General features: G+C 30.6%; 1 protein-coding gene across 8 annotated transcripts in view; it reads right to left on the bottom strand.

The window, feature by feature from the left end:
* LOC140050102 (muscleblind-like protein 1) overlaps positions 1 to 23,940 on the bottom strand; it is a 125,144-nt gene that overhangs the window by 63,085 nt on the left and 38,119 nt on the right. For all 8 annotated transcript variants that reach the window (XM_072095125.1, XM_072095123.1, XM_072095128.1 and 5 more), the window contains exon 3: positions 5,852 to 6,231. In XM_072095125.1, the coding sequence (XP_071951226.1) occupies positions 5,852 to 6,010 (159 nt within the window). In that variant the 5' untranslated portion in view covers positions 6,011 to 6,231. The remainder of the gene's footprint in view (positions 1 to 5,851; positions 6,232 to 23,940) is intronic.

Consider the following 23,940-nt stretch of genomic DNA (forward strand, 5'->3'; position numbering starts at 1 on the left):
ACTACTACTATGCAACATTAAAATGGCCTATTCAACAATTTATGAATCAGTACTTTTAAGGGGATAATATTTACTTTTTTTACCAATTACATCACCAACAAACCATTTGCATTTATGGTGGTACCGTAGTACAGTTGGTACAATAAAATAAAAATCAAACAAATGATACTTCATGTGCAAGAAGAGTCTGTTTAACAATTATTATTTTATTTTTGTCTTCCACCACACTCTTTTTTTTAAAAATGTTTAAAATAGAAGAGAAATGTTTTATATTTAAAAAATACAATGATTTGTAGAAAAAGAATGAGTCATTGTATGAGCATTCATGCTAATTTTATGACTGTACAGGATCAATTTTACTGTATTACATTCATGACTCGCACATCGTTGGAACACATTTACCCTCATGTACATCTGCAACTTCCTCCCAAAAAGTCTATTAATTTAGCTGCCATCTATAAATTACATGTAAAAAACGAACATAAAAATATTCAATATGTTCCCAAATGTCTCATCATCCGAGCAGAAGATTAGAAATTTTATTTAGCTTTAATACATATAAGTAGAAAAAACATTGCAATTGATTATGTCAAAAGTAATTAATGAAAAATATCGTTGAAAGTTAATTTGGAAACTAAAATGAACGAGTCTAAATCAGTGTCAGTTATATATATACATGGTCACATATTTTACATTTTCTGTCGTATCTTTTTTAAGATTCTTTTTTTTTCTAATCTGGTGAGCAATCGATCATGATTTTCAGTAAGCTTTAAAATGTTATCATAAGCTTTGGAATAACAGTTTTATCATTACAGAGACATCGAACCCAGTCAACTCAATCATGCACCAAAAAAAAACAAGATGACAATGTTTCATAAACATATGTAACATAAAAGATGAAAAGTATGAGGGTACGTTTATCAATTCAATTTTATCTTTTGTGTGCAATTCAAAACTGGTGCTGCTCTACCGATGACAAGGGCGTTAATGATTCGCTACCCAATCATACTTAATACCATGAAACCACTAGTCTCAACATAAGATTTTCTCATCTTTATACTATTTTATTTCAGTTTTAATCATCAGGCCATTTTTCATCGTTTGAAAAAAAAAAAGAATTCAGAAACTGGCTTCCAAAAGGACATGAGGTGATGAGTATCATGGATTGATCAAATAAATCAATTAATCAATCTGTATAAATAATACTAATATGCATACTGAATGTACACTTATTTCTGATAAGATACTAAAAGGAGGTTAGATAAGAATCACAGTTATTTTCATCTGTGTCTTATGGCACTTGACTTGCTAATCAGATTAAAATCAATGAAGCGTGAAATTGACGATCTGGGAGTAATCAGGTTAATGAGCCATTAGCAATAGCATTATAATCACTCATTATTTGATTACAGGTTAAACATAGGCCAGACATTACCTCATTAAGTCAAACCGTCTTTTACAACCTTTGATCACTTTAAAGCCCTCAAGTTTGGGAGAAATGTGCAGAACATGATTGTAACATTGTACATTGCATACCATCAGGATCTAGAGATTGCTTAAAGCGCATAATTTTCAGTAAGCTATGGGATCAGATTTCAACCTATTACCCAGGTAATGTATGATATTGATCGGAGAAGATTACAGACCAATTTCATCGTTGATGAATGTTGAAGTAAATGTGTAAAGTCAGAACACGTTTATGATATCTACTAATACTATGCTATATGTACATAGATAATAATTGAAATATCGATGATGATCAGTAGACGTGTTTAATTTAGTATACGGTACTGACAAGTGTATAAAGCCTTCCCTCGGATATAGTAGACCCATCGCCAACAGCGGCATCACGTATGTTGGATCGCAGGGTTGAAAAGGATATTCACAAAGAATAACTAGACATGACTTATCCGGTATTAATGTCTTAAATCTTTTATTATTAATTTACTTTAATTTTGTAATCTCCACAGTATAAACATGTTCAAATTTTGTACTGTAAGAAGAATGTTGTTTTATGTATCATGCTCAGCTGTTGTACAATTCCCTGTCTTTAACAAATAATTCCTTAGAGATATCAATATAAAGTGTTATCTTTCTGAATGTTTAAGTGCCAATGAAATTGTGTTTAAAAAGCTTGTTTTTTCCTATTTCTATTGTAACAAAAAGTTTTTTCTGAAGATTATTTTTCTAAGTTATAATTATTAAATTATTTCCTTTTCTTCTAGCAATTTACAGCTTTTTTTTAAATTAAGAAAATGCTATTGAAATTTATTTTACAGTAAATGTTTTTGCATTCTGTCAGAACAATTTTATTTTCAACTGTATCACTATCATTGATTATGTGCAATTATTAATCAATGATATTTATAATGATATTATCTGCCTAGGATTAATAATGTTACTAAGGTCATTATTACAATTAGTTCAACACAACAAACACAATTATGATTAGTTACAGGTACTTAAATTAGCTATTTTCATACGCACATAATCACAAAACAGACGGTCTGAAATTCGCATTCACGTTAAACAAATCGGAGCATGTTGTATCACCCAAAGATCACCTATCACTGTTGTATAATTGGTTCTGTCGTTATCTTTCAGTAATGTTGTTTTACAACAACATCTAAACCACCTGCACTAACAAAATTTACTATTGCAAAGAGTCAACTTGATTTCACAATGCCTAATGATGGATGATTTTTAGCCATTGATATTTTCATATCTATTTGCTATGCAGTTGTCTGCAATCTTGTGCTAGGTCAGCAAATTATAGGTTTTATAATTTTAATACATTGCTTGATTGCATGTCCAACATTAATGGTAAATTTGATGCTTCATTTGATGCACTATATGTTGGACTATTAAATAAAAATCTACAACCTCACATATTCATTTACAGTAAAGATCTAATAAGTGTGGATGTGCATACCATCATTTTATCAGGTTTAAGTGCATTGATAATTTGACTCGTACAGAACTAAGAATATAGTGAAAGACAGAGGGCTTTAAATTCACAGATATGTGTCAGAATGGTACTAATGTACAAATACAAACAATGACATTACACATGATTGTAAATGTTCAGCTGGTTTGTAGTAAACAAATTTGGTAATTACTGTACCAATGTCGAAAAACTTAGCCTATAGTCATTTTTCTGTGTAAAAAAAGCAACAAAAAAAGCAACAAAACTGTCTTTAAGGTTTACTTTTAACCATTTGAGTTTCTTAATTTTAACATTTAAAAAAAAGAAATTACCACACACTCTACTAACAAAGGCCCCGTTTCTGCTGCCAAAAATATACCGTATATATACGGTATATTTTATATACGGTATATTTTTTGGCAGCAGAAATGGGTCTCATAAAAAATATACCGTATATATATGCGGTATATATACCGCATAAATATCCCCATCGTTTGTGGATATTATACGGTATATTCCAAAATATACCGTATATTTCGTACCCCGTTTCTGCTGCACTCAAAATATACCGTATATGTGACCCGGCCCATGACATGAGGTCAAAAACTAACAGAGCGTGACGCGTTTGTTTTTCTGCTGCATTGACACACACGTGTATAATAAGCAAGCAACAGATCAAAATATCACTGTGGACTGAAGAAATAACTATTTTTGCAATTCAATTGTGGGGAGAAGCGAAGGTTGGGGGGCGACTACATGGCAACAGAAGAGATACCGAGATTTACAAAAGTATCTCAAACAAAATAAAGCAGAATTTGTGGTAGACTTAATAACGCCAAAGTTAAAGGCAAACGCCGTCGTCTTCTTTGCATAAATGTAGTCAATGCCCATTCTACATTTCTAGATTGTTTGTGCGATGTAAATTCGTTGCCACTTCTGATCATTAGATTTAAAATAGAAAGCAATGCTAAGACGTTTTGAGAAACCATCATTGTTTTGTTTTTGTCATGTCACTACACGAGACTCTAGGTCAATCCATACTTCCGTCTCACAAAATGCATTTTGAGTATATGAAAGCCAACTTTTTTTACAGCCCACCCACGAAGTATGTGCAGCGGAAACGGTGCATGAATTTCATATACGGTATATATACGGTATATTTATACGGTATATTTGGGATTGGCAGCAGAAACAGGGCCATAGAATCAAAATGTTAACATTAACGTCACAGGTTAAAGTTCAATCTATGTGTAGATTCACTAGCATAACTTAATGTAAGGATTTGTAATTAATCCATAGCATATAATGATCTTGAGCTTTGGCAGAGACTTATCACCTGTGCCTAAGTACAAAAACGTGATTCTAAACCTGAAATATTATCATCAGTTAAAAATGTGATTCATTACGAAAAAACATTAGTTAAATTGGAAATCCTATACGAACCCATGAATTACATGCATTAGGTGATGTGAAGAATTTTAATAGAATGAGGACATGAACCTCTGTGACAAAGTGAGAATATGAACTGAAAGTTTTCATTTATTATTTTAAAAAATGTCACTATGAAACTTCTCTTTTCTCAATGATAATAATCAAGAAAAAAAAAAAAATTAAGAAAATTAAAAGGCCTGGAAATCCCCGAAAGCAAAAGTAGAGATGGGCTACCCAGAATGAAATGTAATCAAATACCGGTACTACTTAGCAAATAATACTGTGAAATGGTGTAAAAACACACAAGACGAAAAAATGACTACAGTAAATGTGAAATGCTCAGACGGTCAAAGTGTCATGGACTCAGGCTCAAAAAGATTTTATAATACTGTAGATGCCGTCCTAAATAAGGTCTTACAGTATTTAAGAGGATGAAGTAGTGGCATTGTCTGCCAGCTGAGGATTTGGACCAAGAACTTAGTATGTTTGTTGGCCACCCAACTACATTTCCACTATACAACATACGATATGTTTATTTGTTTGATTTTTCATTTGGGATCAAATAACAACCTAGGATGTTATTAATGACACAGATAAATAACCAAATTTGATCCCCTGTATCATTCATGTCAAGCATGTTGGTCTTTTAATCTATTGGAAAAAGAACACAAGCACATTCCTCATACATAAATCTCCAGTTTCCATAGCAACCAACATGCCTCATGTACCCATATCCAGTTTAAGACTACATTATGTATTAATGACGCAGAATGGCTGTTTGATGCGGTTACATTAATGTTTTTACTACAGGAAATAGATCCGGATATTCACCTAATTTACGACAGGTTCAATCTCTTTAAATGGTCATCTGGGTCAAGGGTCAAACCAAAACCAGACTATGAGGTTTGTGATTCTAACATATGTCTTTAAAAATTCTCCAAAGCCACAGCTTTCATGCAGAATGGTAAAATGTGGTGAGGCCAATTTCCAGGCTGATGGACAGGATCGAAAGTGCCCTTGCTGACATATTCAAGGAGGATATGTACAAACTTCCACACCTTAGTTGGGCCTAAGGTTAGGATGGAATATGATCACAAATAAGTTAAAATAGTTTTAAAATATTTGGGTGTGTTTAGGTCTGAAAATATGGTAGATCTAGACTTCATTTCTGGGTCTGCTAGGTCGAATATGTTGTAATTTAACAATTACTTAAGTTGAAAATATTTAAAGGAAAACGAAGAAGAAATTCTATTTAATATTTGTTTCTGAATTAAATGTTACCACATGTTTTTGGGATATTTTATAATTTTTTTTTATCAACAAGAGTTCGATGACTTGAAAATAATACTTCCAATTCAAGTACTTCCATCTGGGAATTTGAAAGTTGCAATCTTGTTAAACATAACACATGTTTTTGTGTTTCCAATTGAGTACATACAGAGGAAGAAAAGATTAAAATGCGTACAGTAAAATAAATACAGAATTTCAACTTACCTTTAGTGAATCAAAACAGGCAATAACTTTGCCATTTTCTACTGTTACAGTTTTGGCAGGATGGGCAAATTTACATTCTGAATCTGGTCGTTTACACGTGCCTCTTATATACTCGCGACAAGCCTCAAGCGTCAGCCATGCCGTATCACGAACTGCCATTATTCATGGAATTTGGCACACAAAGTGGAATTTTCACAAGACAGTCTAATTTCTATGTTTATCTGCGCAGTTGTAGCTTAGGTCTATGCATAAACTTGGGTTGTTTTGTAGCTGCCGTGTTTTTTTTTCTAGCTGGCTTTGGTTTGGTCTCTTGCTTGTTCAGTAATTAGTAAAAGTAAAGTTCTGCAGCGTTTAGGTCCGGCAAACAGCTAACAAAAAATCTGTAATGAGAACATTAAAAAATAACAATAATTTTATATCAAACTTTACTATTAAAAGAATGCATACACTACTTTATAATGTAAACAATTGTCAGGTTACAGATATTGAATTATAGAAAGATTCCCTTTGATGATATTCACAATGTGTTTGCTGCCCTCTATATTCAAATATTCTTAAAACAATAAAGTGAGGTGAAATAGATGTATATTACGACTGTTTATACATCAACTATCACTAAAATGGATAATTTTCAGTTGATATAGATTGTCTGGATTTAAAAGTTGTAAGAATTAATTTTACATAAAAGGACAACCAAAACTAAATCTAAAAAAGTCACAAGAAATGACCGGGACTCGAACCTACAACCTTCAGATCATTAGCTGGAAATTTACCGCTAGACCACCGAATTTATGCTTCATACTTCAAACTACATACAGCAATGTATATTTCATCACATTCATTCTATTCTCATATTTGCCTCGTTACCAATTATGTTCATAAGTTTACTTGGCAACTAACATACTAAACATTTAAAGATATATTGTCCCCCTAAAAAAATATGTTTTTAATTTTTTTTGTTGAATATGTTATTTTAATGTCACATTATAGTTATTCACTCTCACAAAAAATTGGGTCTGAAAAAAATTTATTTACCTGAGAAAAATGTAATTTAAAGCAAAAAATGGTCAAATTGTCTGGAAGACAATGAGTTTTTGGGTAATTTAACTGTTTATTTTGTCTTTTTATAGGTGAAATAATTTTTCCCCCGTTTTTTTTCTTATGGAAGTGAACAACTTCATTAAAACTGCAAAATGGCCTATTCAAAGTCCGATTTTAAAAATCTTTATTTTTCATGATTTTGGGGGACAATACATCTTTAAGTCAAAATTAATAACAATTGAATATGTAATAATTCCTTTTTGAATGCAAATCTAGTATAGAATAAATACTAGAAGGAACAATGTGTTGAGAAATGTTAAGATGGATTACATGGTATTTATAGTAATCCCACCAACAACAATAAGTATTAGTTAGGATTAGAGTGTAATAGTACAGTACCAATCAGTTTTAGCACAATGCATAAGTCATGCTTATTGTATAATAATAATATAATAAAACAAACATGTGAGATGTATGGAAATATCTTATGGTTCACTGAACTCTTTACTTAAGCAGTATTATTACTACTTGCATAATAAGTGACAAGGGGCAGGAGATGTTTCGTAAATATCTTATTGTTCACTGAACTCTTTACTTAAGCAGTATTATTACTACTGGCATAATAAGTGATAAGGGGCTGGGTATAACATTTGGGGAAAATTAGGTGGTGTGATTATAGATTCTATAGATTACATTCACAATGGATTAACCAAATGGGTATGAAATTTAGCCTGAACAAGGGTGTGGGATTATACCTGAGCTACCATATCGTAAGAAAATGGTTATTTCAGAATAGGACTAAAAAGCTGAAAACACAATACAACATTATAATGTGAAGTAATGTATTGTAGGCACAATTGATATAGCGCAATTATCTTCAAAGTCAATTATTATAATATCTGTATTTAGTAAGTTTTAATAACAGCATTGTTACAACAGAAATCACCTGGTACCACAGTTTTGGATCCTCTTGGGCGTTTTAAATAATTAGCTATAGCTATGGAAATAATTTATTTATTTACTTCCATATCTATTCTATAAATGATGCTATAAAAGATTCTAATGTTAAGGCAGAGACATTATAATCCAATTTTTGGAAAGAGGTTTGCCTTACTCGCTCCATGGTTTTGGTAGAACAAGTCTTCTCAAATAAGGATTATAAACAGTAGTTCCCAATGTGCTCTCTAAAGCAAAGAATGCATCTGTCATAACGAGTAGGGGTTGGTTACCCTGGTGTAGTATTTCTACACAGTCCCTGTTGTGGATAGATAAGTGCCTGTTTACATTGCATTGACAAGATGTGACCCTAGGGAAGGAGCATAATTGAAAAGTGCCTTAAGATCTTCTATTGTTGAAGGTGTTACAAAGCATTACATCACTATTTTTTCCCAAGATCACTGCAGGACATATATTGTAATTTGATGCTGGCTTTTTAGGCCAGGTGAAATGTATGTCAATTATATTATATTTTCATCTATAGTTGACACACGGACTATGATATTAAATGACTCATTTGATGTAAAAGACCATTTAATTATAATACCAACCTATAAAATGTTTATGGCTTATACAGCATAAGAATGCATAGATTCAAATTCAAAAATAGATGTTGGTATTGTGTGTAAAATAACATTTATTATAAAAACATAATTTCTTTCTCCTTGTTTGCCATTATGACCCTTTTGGTAAGATTTCGTCTCAGAATAACACAATTTCCATGAGTTTCTTTGAAAATAGATTAGGATGCTGTAGGGTAGACAATATCAATTTTACAAAATGAACACTAAAATATTTAAATTAAAACAACAGATATCGACAATACGTAGGCAAAAACTTATGTAATACTGATTATTCTCCTGTATCTAGCAAAGAGGCCTAGGCGAGGGAAAAGATCATGGATATAGAGGTGAAAATAGTCTTGATTGTGAATAATCTTTTTGTCAGGATTAGGCCTGTATTTTATGTTGTATTTTCTGGAAGTTTATGGTAAAAACTAGTTTAAAGAAATAATTGTTTTAACGATTACAGTTCACTCTCCAAATTAGAACTCTCTGAAAATCAGAATCTCTCCCAACAGAATCTTTTACGGGTAAAAAATGTTTATTTAGCACTAATAACATGTTTCAAGTACCAGAATTTCTGAGAAAACCACACATATAGGCCAGCCCAAGTGTGTCCGGTATTGGGAGAGTTGACTAATTTCCTATTTCTTTGATAAAATGATACATCTCAATATGGTATTTCAGTGTGGAGAATAAATAAAACAAACACAAGGAGGTTAAAGATGGAAGAGGAGAAATGCCACTGCACTCAACTTCTTCCCTGCACAAGTCGTCAAGACTACACATATATTAATATCTTATATATTTTAGACCAATAACATTTCTTTATATTACAATAAAACAATATTTTAGTTTAGGAAGGTCAAATGAATTGAACCAAATACAAGGCTATGTTATTAACAGTAAATGTGTTATTATAAAAACACAGGATTATAAAATGAGTTTAAATTAAATAATCTTATAAATGAATAATTTATGTGAATTTCTTATTATCTATTAATTCAAGGTTTCCCATTGAATTTAAAAATTTAAACAAAGATTTTTTATTTTGGATTTACATTACATTAACAATCAATAAATGTAAAGTACAATTACACGCTAATGGTTTTCAAGTAACTCTAGGGTTTTATTTTTCAATCATATTATGGAAGGAAAATAATGTAATCCATCAACAATCAAAAACATATCTGTATGACATTTATGATTATTACTGTATATTAAAGTGGCCATGTTAAAGATCATTATGCCTTGGATTTAGTATAACTCCCAGCGATACCATTCCTATGGTGAATAAGAGAGTTAGACAGGGAGATCACTTGTTAGTAATTCTACATCAGGGGATTTCTTTGAGTGGTTACCTGATTCAAGTTGACAGTGGGTGAAATCATTTGAAATAATATTTACAGTTACACTGAGGTGAAAAAACATTTTGCTGGGTAACCCCTCAGAACTTAATGAAATATGCTAAGCAAATACCTTTTCTGAAAAGTCCTATCTCGATATAGGCCTATTTTTTAAAACATGCATTCAGCTATATTATATATTGAGATCGGTTAAAGTCCCATTCCCTACGTTTTTTAGATCTAATTTAAGGTCACAAACTACATTTAATTTTAAAATAATTACTATATGGTTCTATTGAGAAAACTTTTTTCGTTTCGTAAATGGTCACAAATTGTAGGGAATGCCTCTTTAATTTTCCAAAATTAAGTCGAGTGCGATAAAGGTGTAAAATAGAAACAAAATCTTTGAAGCATTTCTGTACTAATCGCAATAAAGTATGGCACGGCAAGGTGGCATTTAATATAAGATTTGTATAAATCTAAAACTTTCCTTTTAATATAATATCTCCTTATAAATTTTATATGAACAATTTATCTTTTGGATTAGAACGCCTAATTATCTAACCGAAAACAAGCAACATCATGAATAACTTTGCTAGAGTTCTCTATTTTAATTAGGAATTTCAACACTTGTGTCATAGCGAGTAATTAGATTCGTAATTTCATTGAAGGATCACATCACAAATCCTATGGGACCTTGACCAAGTTAGGGATTTAAACATTTTTCTTGTACATAGATTCTAAATCCAGTCACGAGCGAACGAATTCAAATCAGACATCAAACTAATATTACGCACTTGAATCAACGTAAAGTGATTACAAGAAACAGAAATAACAAAGGTTTTGGTGAGATGGGGTTCTAAACAAGGTAAAGTTGTATAGACCAGTCTACCCACAGTCAAAGGCTAGGCCCATTTAAATTTGGTCTTAGAGCCTAAACAGTGTATGCACTCTACAGGTTGGTTTGAGATTGTGCATACTTACTGCACATGTACACTATGCATAGGCCTACCGCACAAAATGTTTAACATTTTCTTTACAAACCATTACATGAAATGTATCCCAATCATGAGAATGGAACCAAATAATGCATGGCACGTGATATGTAGTGAACCAATCAATTTAGATTTATTTTATACAGTAAAATACATTTTATTTTTACTATTTCTTTTTTAGTATGGCTGTAAACCATTTTTAACTTTAGGTATACTAATGCTTGGTACCCACAAGAATGCAACGTAAAGTAATTTAAGAACTGTCGCTTGTCTTTGCATTGCATCCTTGTGAGAACCAACCTTAACTAGGGTGTAACACATTTAATTAAATTTGCAAGTCTATTTCGTATGAATAATTTAATCTAAAATTATCTTCACCAAGGTGAGTTTAGATTTACAATCAGTACCTCATATACTTATGATACCATATTACAAAATAATCTGATATTTTCTCAGTTATCAAGCATTTGTCATACTTATATATTCAACATAGAAATCTTACAATATAGTCTATTGAATAGCAAAGTATCATTGAGCATTCTTTCACTGTCATAGAACATAGCAAATACTGATTTAGGTATGGCCATTAATAAGAATAAAGCTAGGAATTAAAGTAACTCATCTTCTTTGTACAGTGATATTGTTGCCTATTCATTATTCCATGTTTGCCTTCACTTCAGGGCTAACAGTTAAGTATATAAACTTTAAACATGATATATTGTAACATCTTTACAAAATTAACATTTTATTCTCTTATATAATTATTATTATTTCACATATAAAATGACCCTAAGAAAAACGGTTGATTTATTAATCATGAAAATCTTTTTTCTACATGGGGTAAACAATAATTGCGTTTGATGAAGGTTTTATTAAGGTATTATTAAGTATGTTTACTTTATAATTTCAAGGCTTTCACCCAATTTTAAAATTTTTAAGCGGTGGCTCCCTATTTCAATGTGATTAAAGAATCTGTTTTTCCATTAGTGACCAAATATATTTAAAAAAATACAAATAATATAGTTTAAATGTAAATAATTGCCTCAGTAGAATCGGTTTATAGTTTAAAAAAAACCCAAATAAACATGGACCAATCAAAGAGATGGTTTACAAGTAAATAAATAATGGGGAGGGGGAAGGGGTTAAAAATAAAAATTGTTGTCTACACAGATGTTATGGTATTAAAATTAATTATTATTATTTATTATTAATATGTTATGCATACTACTGTATCATCCAATAGACGAAAACAATAAAATTCTAAATTATAATTTATAGAGGCCTAGATACAGAGACAAACAACATTAATGTACGTGTAAGTGTGTCTATGGTTTATTTTTAGATTAAGAGTTGTGAATAGTGAAAATGATCTGGTTAGGTGTACCACAAACTATTTGTTACGATATTCAAATCTCTACATTAAGTGGGAAAAAATCGTATTTTAGTTTGATTTTCCGGTTTTGTATTATTATCTGTTGTACAGTATATATGGAATATATATAAAAGGACAACTGTCTGGCGTGTGCAGTTTTGAGATAATATGCCTTCTTAAAAATGTATATGTCAGGTTCATGAACTGTAATTTAAAAAGATTTAGGTAGGGTTATCTAAGAAGAGCCCGCATAGGTCTACCACACTGTATTAACATCACATTCAATTATGCATAATCATTAACACTAACGATAATGACCAATGAGTTTAATTCCATTTCAGTTCAAACAGTAACTTTATCTTTCAAATAGTATGCTTGTCACGCACTAAACAGACCAGTTTTGAGAAGAATAATTTTTATTTATTTGATTTCAAAGAAACCAATTAAAAATAAAAGATCGTGACGGAAATGCAATCACTGTTTTCTAAACGTCAAACAAAATTATACGAATTTCAACATACGATAGAAAGTTTATGTGTATTTTAAAACGCAGAATTAGCTTGTTTTTAACTGCCGCAACAAACTAACAAATAATTTAAATTCTGTATGTCAAGCATCAGTATCGCTGATTGATAATTTTTTGCATTATTATTGGCATTGAATCTATTCACCCTGTTTTAATGTAGTGAACTCTTGCTATTTCCGTATGAATGAGTGCATGTTCGATGAAGCCAGCGGGCATAGCTTAGTTGATTAGTACAGTTACAATTAGCATCTCTGCCCAAGGGAGAACAACCAGGAGAAAGCGCTATTGATTGCGATTGTTGATTTGAAACATGATAGGGCCTAGAAATGAAAACTGAAACAATTGACCAAAAGAAAATCAAAGAGGTTTAGTAAATGGTACCACACTGAAACAAGACAAATACTGTCTATTACAGATTAAAAATGTCATCATCTAATGACATCAAAAAATGTTAACCATTTTGACGGAAGTGATTTAGCTCACAGATTGGATCCCACGGGCATGCACGTAGCTGTTAAATTTAATTCAGAACATGTTCGTATAAATATTGTTTTTGCAAGAATGAATACCGTAACACAAACTGCTATGTCTTTTAAATCAGGAATTATGGAATACCTCACTGGATAACATATAAATAAACATGCCTACCTTAATTTAATAATGAATATGAAATTAGTTACATAGGCTATGAAAAGAAATTTAAAAAGTGAAGAATATAAATAGGTTAGGCCCCCCAGTGCTAGGTAGTTGATGCAAAGATGAGTTAAGAATACACTTGAGAATGTAGTAATCCTCTGATACGGATGTAATTAATTAAAGGGTTCTAAACAGCCTAGACTGTATTATTATTACCTAGTATGCTATCTAGGTTACATGTTCCTGTCACAATCATTCAAGTAACACTTCTAGCATTTCATGTTTTCCTCATCATTTTTTCTGGAAATCATTAGTTAAGTTTCATTGATCTAGGTTTTATAAATAGGGAAACTCTGGATTTAAATGTCTACCTTCTTTCTAACATTTAGAATCCAATATTATTTGAATTTAATATTTTTTCTCTAAATCATTAGTTAAATATCATTGATTCTGAATAATTGGCAACTAATAATCATAATTCAGAGAAACACTTGAATTTAATGTTTTCCCTGTTGTTATTCATTTTTTTGTGGAAATCTTTAATAGCTAAATTTTTATCCCGAAATTTTTGTTTTATCCTATAATATTTTCTAGGTTTTTAGAGTTAAAATTGCTATTTCTACCTTTCTGCTCCAATACTGAACCACCTATCCCTCTTCCTCCTAAACACAGGTCATATATCGGCAACTTATGATCAGATTGAAAGGAAGCACTTGGAAAAATAAATACATTGATTTATTCTAGAATCCATTTATAGAATCTCGGTACATGTTATTAATCAACTTGCTATTAACGAATTACACCATAAATTAACTGAAAATATTACGATTCATAAATAATCCTCTTACGATTTTCCCGACTATGATCAATTAAAAGCTGCCGGTACTCATCTGAAGCATGTAAATGCTGCCCTCTATTTTCATTACAGGTATATTACTGCAACGCTCCAAATGTTCCAGCTAAGAATTACTTTGAGCCCTCATCCAAGGCAAAAATTAATTTTCATGCAAATATTAAAATTAACAAATCTTGTAATCTAACAAATTGGATTGAAGCATATGTACAGGATTGACAGAGATTTGTCTGTTTTGTATGAAGAAGTGTAATCACATTCTCAAGTTTAATCCCATCCCCTAATTTAGGCTAAAGACCTTGGTCAATTCCATCGCTAAAATTCAATCCAAGTATAATCCCGTTCTCAAATATTTTCCCAAATTTCATAACCAAGTATACTGTACATGGAGTAATGTTTATTATGGATACCTACTGTACATGTATTTTAATATTTCAGTTAAATGAATTACGTTTGAAATATAATATATAGGTATTTCATTATTATTAATTTTCCAGTAGTACTGTAGGTGACTGGTCTAATTAAAAAATGTATCTGTCTCAAAATAGAGAAACACCAGATATGTATATCATTCATTCAGGATAGTTACAATATTTCAGTAATGAATTGAAAGTGGTTTTAAATTGATAACAACTGCAAGGTAACAACACCCAGCAGGTGAGGTGCTAAAGGTGATAACATCAGGGTGCAATCCTAATCAAAGCAATTACATTAACATCTAAATGATGCATGATATTCTGTACAGGTCTTCAACTTAAATATTACTTTCTGATCAACAACAAAATTACAGTAATTAATCACAACACCATAGAACTTCAACCTCATGGGACATCTTGACAGGGGTTATCATATAGACAGACAAGTTTTGTTGATACTAGGAAGTATATTATCTCTCACATACCAGGATTGAGGAAAAAATACTTCTATGATACCAATTCAATCATCCCACACGGGGCAATTCAAATAAAAAGGTCTGGATTAAAATGATCTTACAAAATATACAAAATATCACAGTACAATATAACAAGAGTCAAAGAGGAGAAGAAGATTCATATGGTAGAGTAAAAGACCCTCAGCCCGCAACTAAGGTTTGGTTGACGTAAGAAAAATGATAAAATTCTTGACACTCGTTTGCTAAAGTGAAGTCATGTAATAACAGTTATGAACGTTAAAAATCATAGAACACAAAACACTATCAACCATGTCAAATCAGGGAGGTAAAATCTCCCTGATTAACCTCGCTGGTCAAATAGTGTAAATGAATAATGTACAAATGCTGTGAAAATTGTCACCAGACAAAAAGATAAATGGTACGCCTTATGTCTGGCAAGAATGCAAATTATGACAAAGTTGAAATCAATTTTAAGGTGAAATGCTTTAATTAAATACAGTATTAACAAAAAAAATGTTGTTTGGTAGAGTTCCCACACTATCAGCAGGTTCTGTCGGTCTTTTAATATGTCAGTTAGTTTACTGGACATTTAGTTTACTGGCGCTGAACTGACTAATTATTTATATAGTTTGACTTTTAAAAAGTCAGTGTAACTATGGTTTGAAATAGAAATAGTTTTTGAACAATGTACTGTGAAGATTTTAAACAGTTGAGAGGGAATGCATCTATTTATCATTTAATAGGAGTCAATTTCATCATTTATTATTATTGTTATTATTATTATTTATTCTTTATACTGGGTAGCCTCTTCAGTCACAGACTGTTTTTCCAGAGGGCCCAGTGTATATGATGACTTTGTGACAGTGGCTGTTGTGTGTGATCTAGTACACCGGGGTAACCCCCTACTCGTCTCGAAAGATGTACTAGGTTCTTTAAAGTACACATGAGCTAGATATGTACACTAGACCTACGGTTTATAGTCCTTATCCGAGAAGACTTGTTCTACCACCAGAACCTTGCAGCAAGTGAGTCTCAAACCTTTGCCGATGTAATGGCTACGTACTGTAATTACAGTTCCACTGTCTTTAAACCGCTCGGCCACTCACTTGCTTCATTGATTTACTGACATAAAGAAACCATTAAATATTTGCCTTCAATAGTAAATGTACACAAAACAAAGATGAACAAGAAGGCCTTATAAGTATACTTTGATCCAAAATTAGTACTGTTTTAAATACAGGGTTCTGAACCTTGTATAATTCATTGTGATAGCGAAATCATAATGTTGCCTAGTTTGTATGTACTTCTATCTGGAGTGGATCCAGGAGGAAAAGGAGATATTTATTTTTAGAAAGCCACGGCTCTTGTTCCCCCGCCCGGATTTACTAGCCTCGCTCGCAAACATCCTTCTTCCTAAAAAACATTCAGAATGTTTATCTCCTTTTCTGTGTGTTTGTATTAGACACAATTTCTTTAGTGATTACGGATGTTCCGTAGTATTTCCGAGAACCCAGTTTATATGCAAGAATAGCAGCAGTAGCACTGTAGTAGCACATTATGGATGCACTTACTATTGCTGTTGGACAAGTCAATACACTCAGTATATTCATACAGGCTCTCCCTGGTGACATTTCTAATACTTTGGTAATTTCTAGCACTCATAAATTTAGATTGTCAAGCTATACTAGAATACTAAATATGGTACTTAATTAACACTCAAATTGGTAATTAAAAAAATCAAAAGAAAAGGTTAAAATTTCACCATGATTTAAAAGCGTAAAATATCAATAATTGGCGAAATTAAAATTTTATTTTTTAATTACTATTATAATCGAAGACATATCTATATGGAAACTGTAGATAATTATATTTATTAATTTATTAAGTATTAGGTAGAATTAAATACTGTGTATTTATTTCGAATCGCTTTAAAAAAGTACATACAAAGAAAAGTTGATTGAATAATAATATTCCTAGTTAATTATGTGGACATTGAAATCATAAGGAATAATGATTTTTCTTTATAACTCATCTAGCTTGATTTAATATGATGTGATTTGCAGCCCTCAACATTTTGTGTGGGATGGGGGAATAATCTCTGTCTTGCAGCCTACTATGTTGACCACACATACAAACTTCATTTCAGCCACTGAACAGTGCTTAGGGCCAGTACACCTGGTATAATAAGCCTCAGTTGTTTACTTAAGCCCTATCTTAACTTAAAAAGCAAAAAGATTGATAAATGGCAGCCCCGGAATTGTATACTATGAAGAAAGAAGCCTAGTTGGCGTAATCTCAGAAGAAGCCTACTCAAAACAAATGGCATTATTCTACATACATTAGGACATAAAGCTGAGATTAGGGTTTTATCTTGAATCCTTGATCATAAAATTTATATGTGGTAAAATTTATAAACACATTTAAACAAATCCTTTTGTCACAAGAAAGAATTACAAAATACTTTAAGTAGGTTAGTATAGATTTGTTTCTTATCCTATGACGACAAAATTACGGAATCATTTCTTTGCAATTAGCAGTTATCAAAATATGAAATACTTCTGACGTCATAACTTCATACTATCACAAATATTTTCTTACTAAAAAATTTGGTTACAAAAACAATGATCTGGATTTCAAAACATTGTAATTTATGGGCCAAATTTAACTTCATCAAAATAATATGATTAATAATATTGTACAAATATTTGGATAGAATGTGAATTTATGACCAAATGATATTCGCTGCATTGAGGACTCATAAAATGACAGAAGTCATTAAAGAAAAATAAATAAACTAAACAAACAAAAAGTTTAACAAATCCGAATGAAATATAATAGGGCCTACATGTTATTCTCACAACATTTTTATTTGAACTACAGCATACTACGGCCAATGCTGTATTATTCATTACAATTGTGGTAGGTTGAGTGTGCTAGTGGACAGGGGAGATATGGAATCCAGGCAATAATTTCGCCAGTGTAGCACAGCAAAAAGCTAGAAAACAACCATATTGCTATTGCAGCAAAATACAATATGTAACTATGTTTCTGGACTAAAAATCATTTTCAATAGTAATATTGCTAAACAAAATTGTTAAGATAAAAGGTACCAAGGTTGATTAGCTTCGGCTATATCTTGGCTACCTTTTGAATTGAAATTGTTTGTTTGATACTACAATAAAGAAGAATAAATTATTTCGTACACAGATTTTCCAATAAAACCTAAAATTTTACTTATTTCTAATATCTATTATTTGATGAATTATGCTGATGTGAAAATGGTATAAAACAAAATAATGTATGGATCTATCCAAACAGCTTTAAGAGCTTTTCAATTGTGGTCTAATACTTGAAATAAAATATCAATATCAGTAATCAATTTTATTAATGTATTAATTGTTGGAAGCCCTCTTATGGATGTACACACATACAATTATTAACAGTAATCAATGTTATTGATGAAATATTTATTAATAACAAAATGTGAAGAGTATGTAATTACTACAATGCATTAAAATATAAGGATTATTTCACTTGCGATGAGGAAGGGTTAGTGTTACCCGAAAGCTCTGCAATTTCTTTCTGGCTGTTTTCCATTTAGCCTTTTAGCTTTTTTGTTATCTCCATTGAAATCCAGCCACTAATACTACCACAGAATTGTTATTTTGTCATTAATTTGGATTTAATATCAATAAACTACCACCCTAAAAATTCTCACAATAAACTAAAAAACAAATTTTACACAAGAAACTTCCCTATTTACTCAGACCACCAACATGTACCAAACTAAAGATCATGGAACAAAGTTCACAAAACCATGATAATATTTATGATAGCTGAATGTTTTCAAGTATCAGATTAGAATCTAAAAGTAAACCTATCTACTGTGTTGAATAGATGATACAAGGAAATGCACTGAAAAGATTTTAATCAGAATACAGTAAACACTCTTTTGAGACACATTATTCGTATTTTCCTTCCATCAACCCTGTGCATAGTGAAGACCCCAATTTGTTTTTGATCACAAGATCATACACTCCTAAATATTTATTTTGTTTGTTTATATGTTTGAAACATATAAATAAGGTATAAAATAAAAATAATCATGTGGAATTATCACAAACTTGTTAGTACTACTGTACTTTAAAAAATGTACAAATTTATTTATAATTTACATTGTTAAAAATGATATGCATTGAAACCATTTTTAATCGATTGAATGGATAAAATTTATACACTTTCTTTTTAAATGCTAATTATCATTGTAAGGTCTTTTAGATAGGCAATTTCTTTTTCTATACAATAATAATAATTCTATACTAATATTTCTATGTCTTAAAGCTTTTTCCCTTTGTGTTGGTTGACAAATTAATCAATACTTATACATAAATAAAATTAATATGAATAAAGTATACTATAATTTAAATAGGAAACATTATTTGGTCTTCAGGTGGCACTAAAAAATAAAATTTTACAAAAGGTTATAAAATTTCATACAATATTTGATATCAAACTCATGTACACTAAAATTAAGATATTTAATAGTGTAATTTCTCCCCCATAAAGTTGCTTTCACCTATTGTATTTGGTTTGACCATTTTAAATATGATGGAGGCCCAGAAAAAGACTGCTGTGACTGCAGATCAGATTGAAATAACATCACAGTCTACTTATAAGAAGGTAAAACATAGTTATAAAGTTTAATACTATATTTTTGTATATAATTTTTTTAATTTTCATTGGATCAAGCAAAACAATATATGACTTTATATAAATTTATTAATATTGATTAAGATAAAAGTATTTCAATATGAACAAACAATTCTTAAAACAACATTTCTGTATGAAGTAACTTGAGTAATACTTGATTGCTTAATATTAAGTAGTGAAAAAAAAATGTATTAAGTTTACCTTATGTTATTGTATGGAAGTCCTATTACAAGTGAGATTGTTTCACAGCTTCTTCTAAGCTGTGTATTGCTTAAAAATCATAGCTTTTGCAAAATTGTCTGTAACCTTCATCTTATGTAACTAATCCCCATAAGATTTACAAACTGTATTTGCTAACCTTAAGCCACGTGTGCGTGCCGTAGCATAGCCTAAGGTTTGTGTATGGGACAAACTCCTTAATAATAAAATCTATCATTATTACTAGACTTGTGAAGGCTGGTGCTGTGAAATGTGAATGAATTACTCTATGGTACAGATAGGTTATCAGTATTTGGGGCATGTTTATTCATCTATGGAAAAGATATGTCTATGTGATCAGTAATCCATGTTCTGCATATTATTGACTATAAAGTCATACTGCCTGTAAATATTTATACTTCTGCTCTACAGTTTGAATAACTGTCAAAATCATATTTGATGTATAATATTAAGAATTGTTGGCCGAAATCATAAATAAAATAGGGCTTCTTCTATTTTCTCCTACTAAACGATTACTGACTTTTAAAGACACCTTCCCTACGTTTTTTAGATCTTATTTAAGATTACAAACTATATTTAATGTAAAAATAATACTATATGTTCCTATTGCGGTTACTTTTTTCGTCTTTAAATGGTTAAAAATTGTGAAAAATAAGTTGATTCTAATAATTATAGCGGCCTGCTATAAATCCCAAAATGCATTGCGGGTGGATTGATATTTTTGTTTTTCTTCTGTAATTCACTCACTTTTCGATCGATCATGAGGCCAAAACAAATGGAAAACTCCTAACATTTCAGCAAAAATACATGGTTTTCCCCAATTTGTGTCAACGGAGTCTGGCAAAAATAGAAAGACAATTAATGCAGCAACTATACGTCAGGCTAGGTATATAGCTAGCGTAAGATGTTCGTACGTTACCAATGTTTATTAGCTAGGCCTACAAAACTAAGGCCAGTTAGGCCTAAAGACCGTCCACGAGAGGTCATTCGCAGCGAGCTACTTAGGTAGTGCATTGTTGCTCACTTTTTTTCATAATTTACCATAAAACGTACATTTAACACAAGTAATGACCTGGTTTAATGTTTTTAAGGTAATATATGTATTATTTTTTTTACAAAACGTCACAAATTGTAGGGAAGGTGTCTTTAAGTAACATGGATTAAAATGTATGTAAATCTTTAACATGTATCTTATCTGTTATAACGTCCCATTAGGAAGGCTAAAATAGAATGGCGGCCTGTAACATTGTGTGCAAGTATGTCTATGTTAGATCAGTAGGATAGCACATCCTAACAGATTACATTTTGATGATATTTTGTACAGAATGTTCAAACATGTAACATTGACATTTGTACAGATGAGATAAAATAACATATTTCAGAACGTACAATTGTTTATATTGTATATCAATTTTTTTTCACAAATTTTTAATTTTTAAAAAAATTGTTCATTTCTGTATTGTATACAATTGTTACTGTGTTCACCACCTCTCAATATTAATTATGTTGTATTATTTATATCTAGGGGCATTTATTTGATATACGTGTTTTGACCATAGTACACCCAAAAAAGCGGATAAGTTTTTGTTTCGGTAATACTTATTTTTCATCACTGCTTCAATTCTTTCATTGTTAATTGAAAACATTCACATTTCATATATAAATCATATTGTGCAATGTTAGCATCAAATGGTGTTATTAATTTTATGAGATAGTACTATTAAATTGAATGATGTAAGTGGTTTGTGTGGATGTACTACTACTTGAATTGTAACAAAACAACATGTTAGGCATAGAAGCATAAAAATAATAGCAGCAGTCAAAATAATAGTAATGTATAATATTTTTTACAATGTAATTTAATGAGAAAAAGTGGAGGAATTCATGACATTGCATACACATTGACACAGTTCAAAACCCTTGATCTACAACTTTAGATAGAAAACATGATGACTGGGCTATTTTTGTGTAAAAAAAGCGGCAATGCTGTCTTCAAGAAAGAACGAGAAACAATAATGGGATTACGTTTGCAATAATAGTAAATCTAGTATTTTCAACAATACAATCATCAAAATATGCACGAAAAAAGAATAAAATAAAATATATTGGATGATGAAATTTAAAGGCAAAATATTAAGATGAAATTGTCATACAGAACTGATTTGCTGAATTATGAATTGTTAATAATGTACAGTATTAATAAAGGTGACAAGGTCACAAGACAACTACACATAAAATATGAATATGATTAGCTTCTATAAATAATATCTAGCAAATAATCAATACTTAAATACACGATCTGATTTTAAAAAAAAACCTCCTATTTAAAAAAAAAACCAGTTTAATATACATTATTAATATCATTTTATATTTTAAGAAATATTTGCCTTTAATGGAATTGTTTTCGATTGAGGCAGGATTATTTAATGAATTAAATTAATTTGTAAACGTCATCAGCCAGTGGGAAACCTGAAGTTAACAGGATGCAACCTAGTGTGACATCACACGTGTTTGATATACTATAACATCAACGATGGATAATACAATTAGGCTACAATATGCGTTGTGCTAGATACACTCGCTCAAAGCATCAGTAGCTAGAAATCACTTTCTATATCTTTAATTATATAAATATAATTTTAAAATATCTAATCTATATATCAGCCTGTATCTGGATTCCTTATTTGGTTTTGTAAGTTAGTTTTAATTTACATTTATATTTGGAGATTTAAATTAATATTTAATTAATAAGAATATTTCTTATTTTTTGTTAATATATCTTGAAATGCAATATTATAGTTATAAAATATTAAATTATATTATAATTATTATAAATCCCCACCACATCCTAATTTTCCTTTTTCTAACAATAGTTTGCAAAATCGTAATTGTTCTGTAATTTAAAGTTATATATTTGTCTATTTTAAACACCGTTAAGCTATCATATACCATCACCATAACCAATCAATCAGAAGAGTCTTAAGCTTAAAGGTAAGAAGTGAAAATATTGAGATCGTCACAGCATAGAAATCCCCCTAGTAAAGTGACATATTACACAGTGGTACATTCTCTTTCATCTACAATTGCGTCATGGTAACCAACTAAAGGTTACCCATGTTCCTAGGGGCAGGTGGCAGGCTGATGATGATAGATACTCTGCTTTTCAACTTTTTTGCATTTTGTAATGTCTTTCTTTATATATTACAAAATTAACATATCATGTAGTTAGGCATCTAATTTCTATCTCCTGCTAAACTGTTGAGAATAATCATTGATTTTTGTGGTTTTTTTTTTATGATCTAAATTACTCTTTGATTATCAGAGGAAATTATATAATGATTTCTATATTTTACTCAACATCTACACAACTCAATACGAATACATATAACATGCGTCACAAATATATTTGTTGAAAGGATATTACAGTATTAATATTGCTAAGAATTCCATAAGATAAAATAAAGTAAGTTCCAAAGGTGGCTCTAAGGTGGTACCAAAGGTGACCCTTATAGGGGTTCCACTGTAATACTAATAGATATATAATAAATAATGTTCATTATAGAAAATTACGCAAGTGTATTTTCTTTGTTGACTTAGGATTTATACACAATTCAATAGGAATATATACAACGATAAAGATGTATCGTAAATTCAGTTAAATCGGTCAGACACATAAATGAATGTTATTACTAAAGGAGGCCAGTTAATCTAGTTAGCAACCTGAGGTCAAAGGTTACACTTATCAATCAGGATTGGTTGTATCACCTGTATTTAATATCTATTGACTGGATTAAGAAACTAAATTTTAATGAAAATATTAACCGTAAATTGTGGAAATAGAACAGAAGCTTAATAAACTTATCATTATATTATTATTTTAATTAAAGTTGCTAGACTTTTCTATAGTAATATTAATCATCATGATTAAAACAGTGATATA

Source organism: Antedon mediterranea, chromosome 5 (assembly GCF_964355755.1).
Source record: "Antedon mediterranea chromosome 5, ecAntMedi1.1, whole genome shotgun sequence".
NCBI lineage: Eukaryota > Metazoa > Echinodermata > Crinoidea > Comatulida > Antedonidae > Antedon > Antedon mediterranea.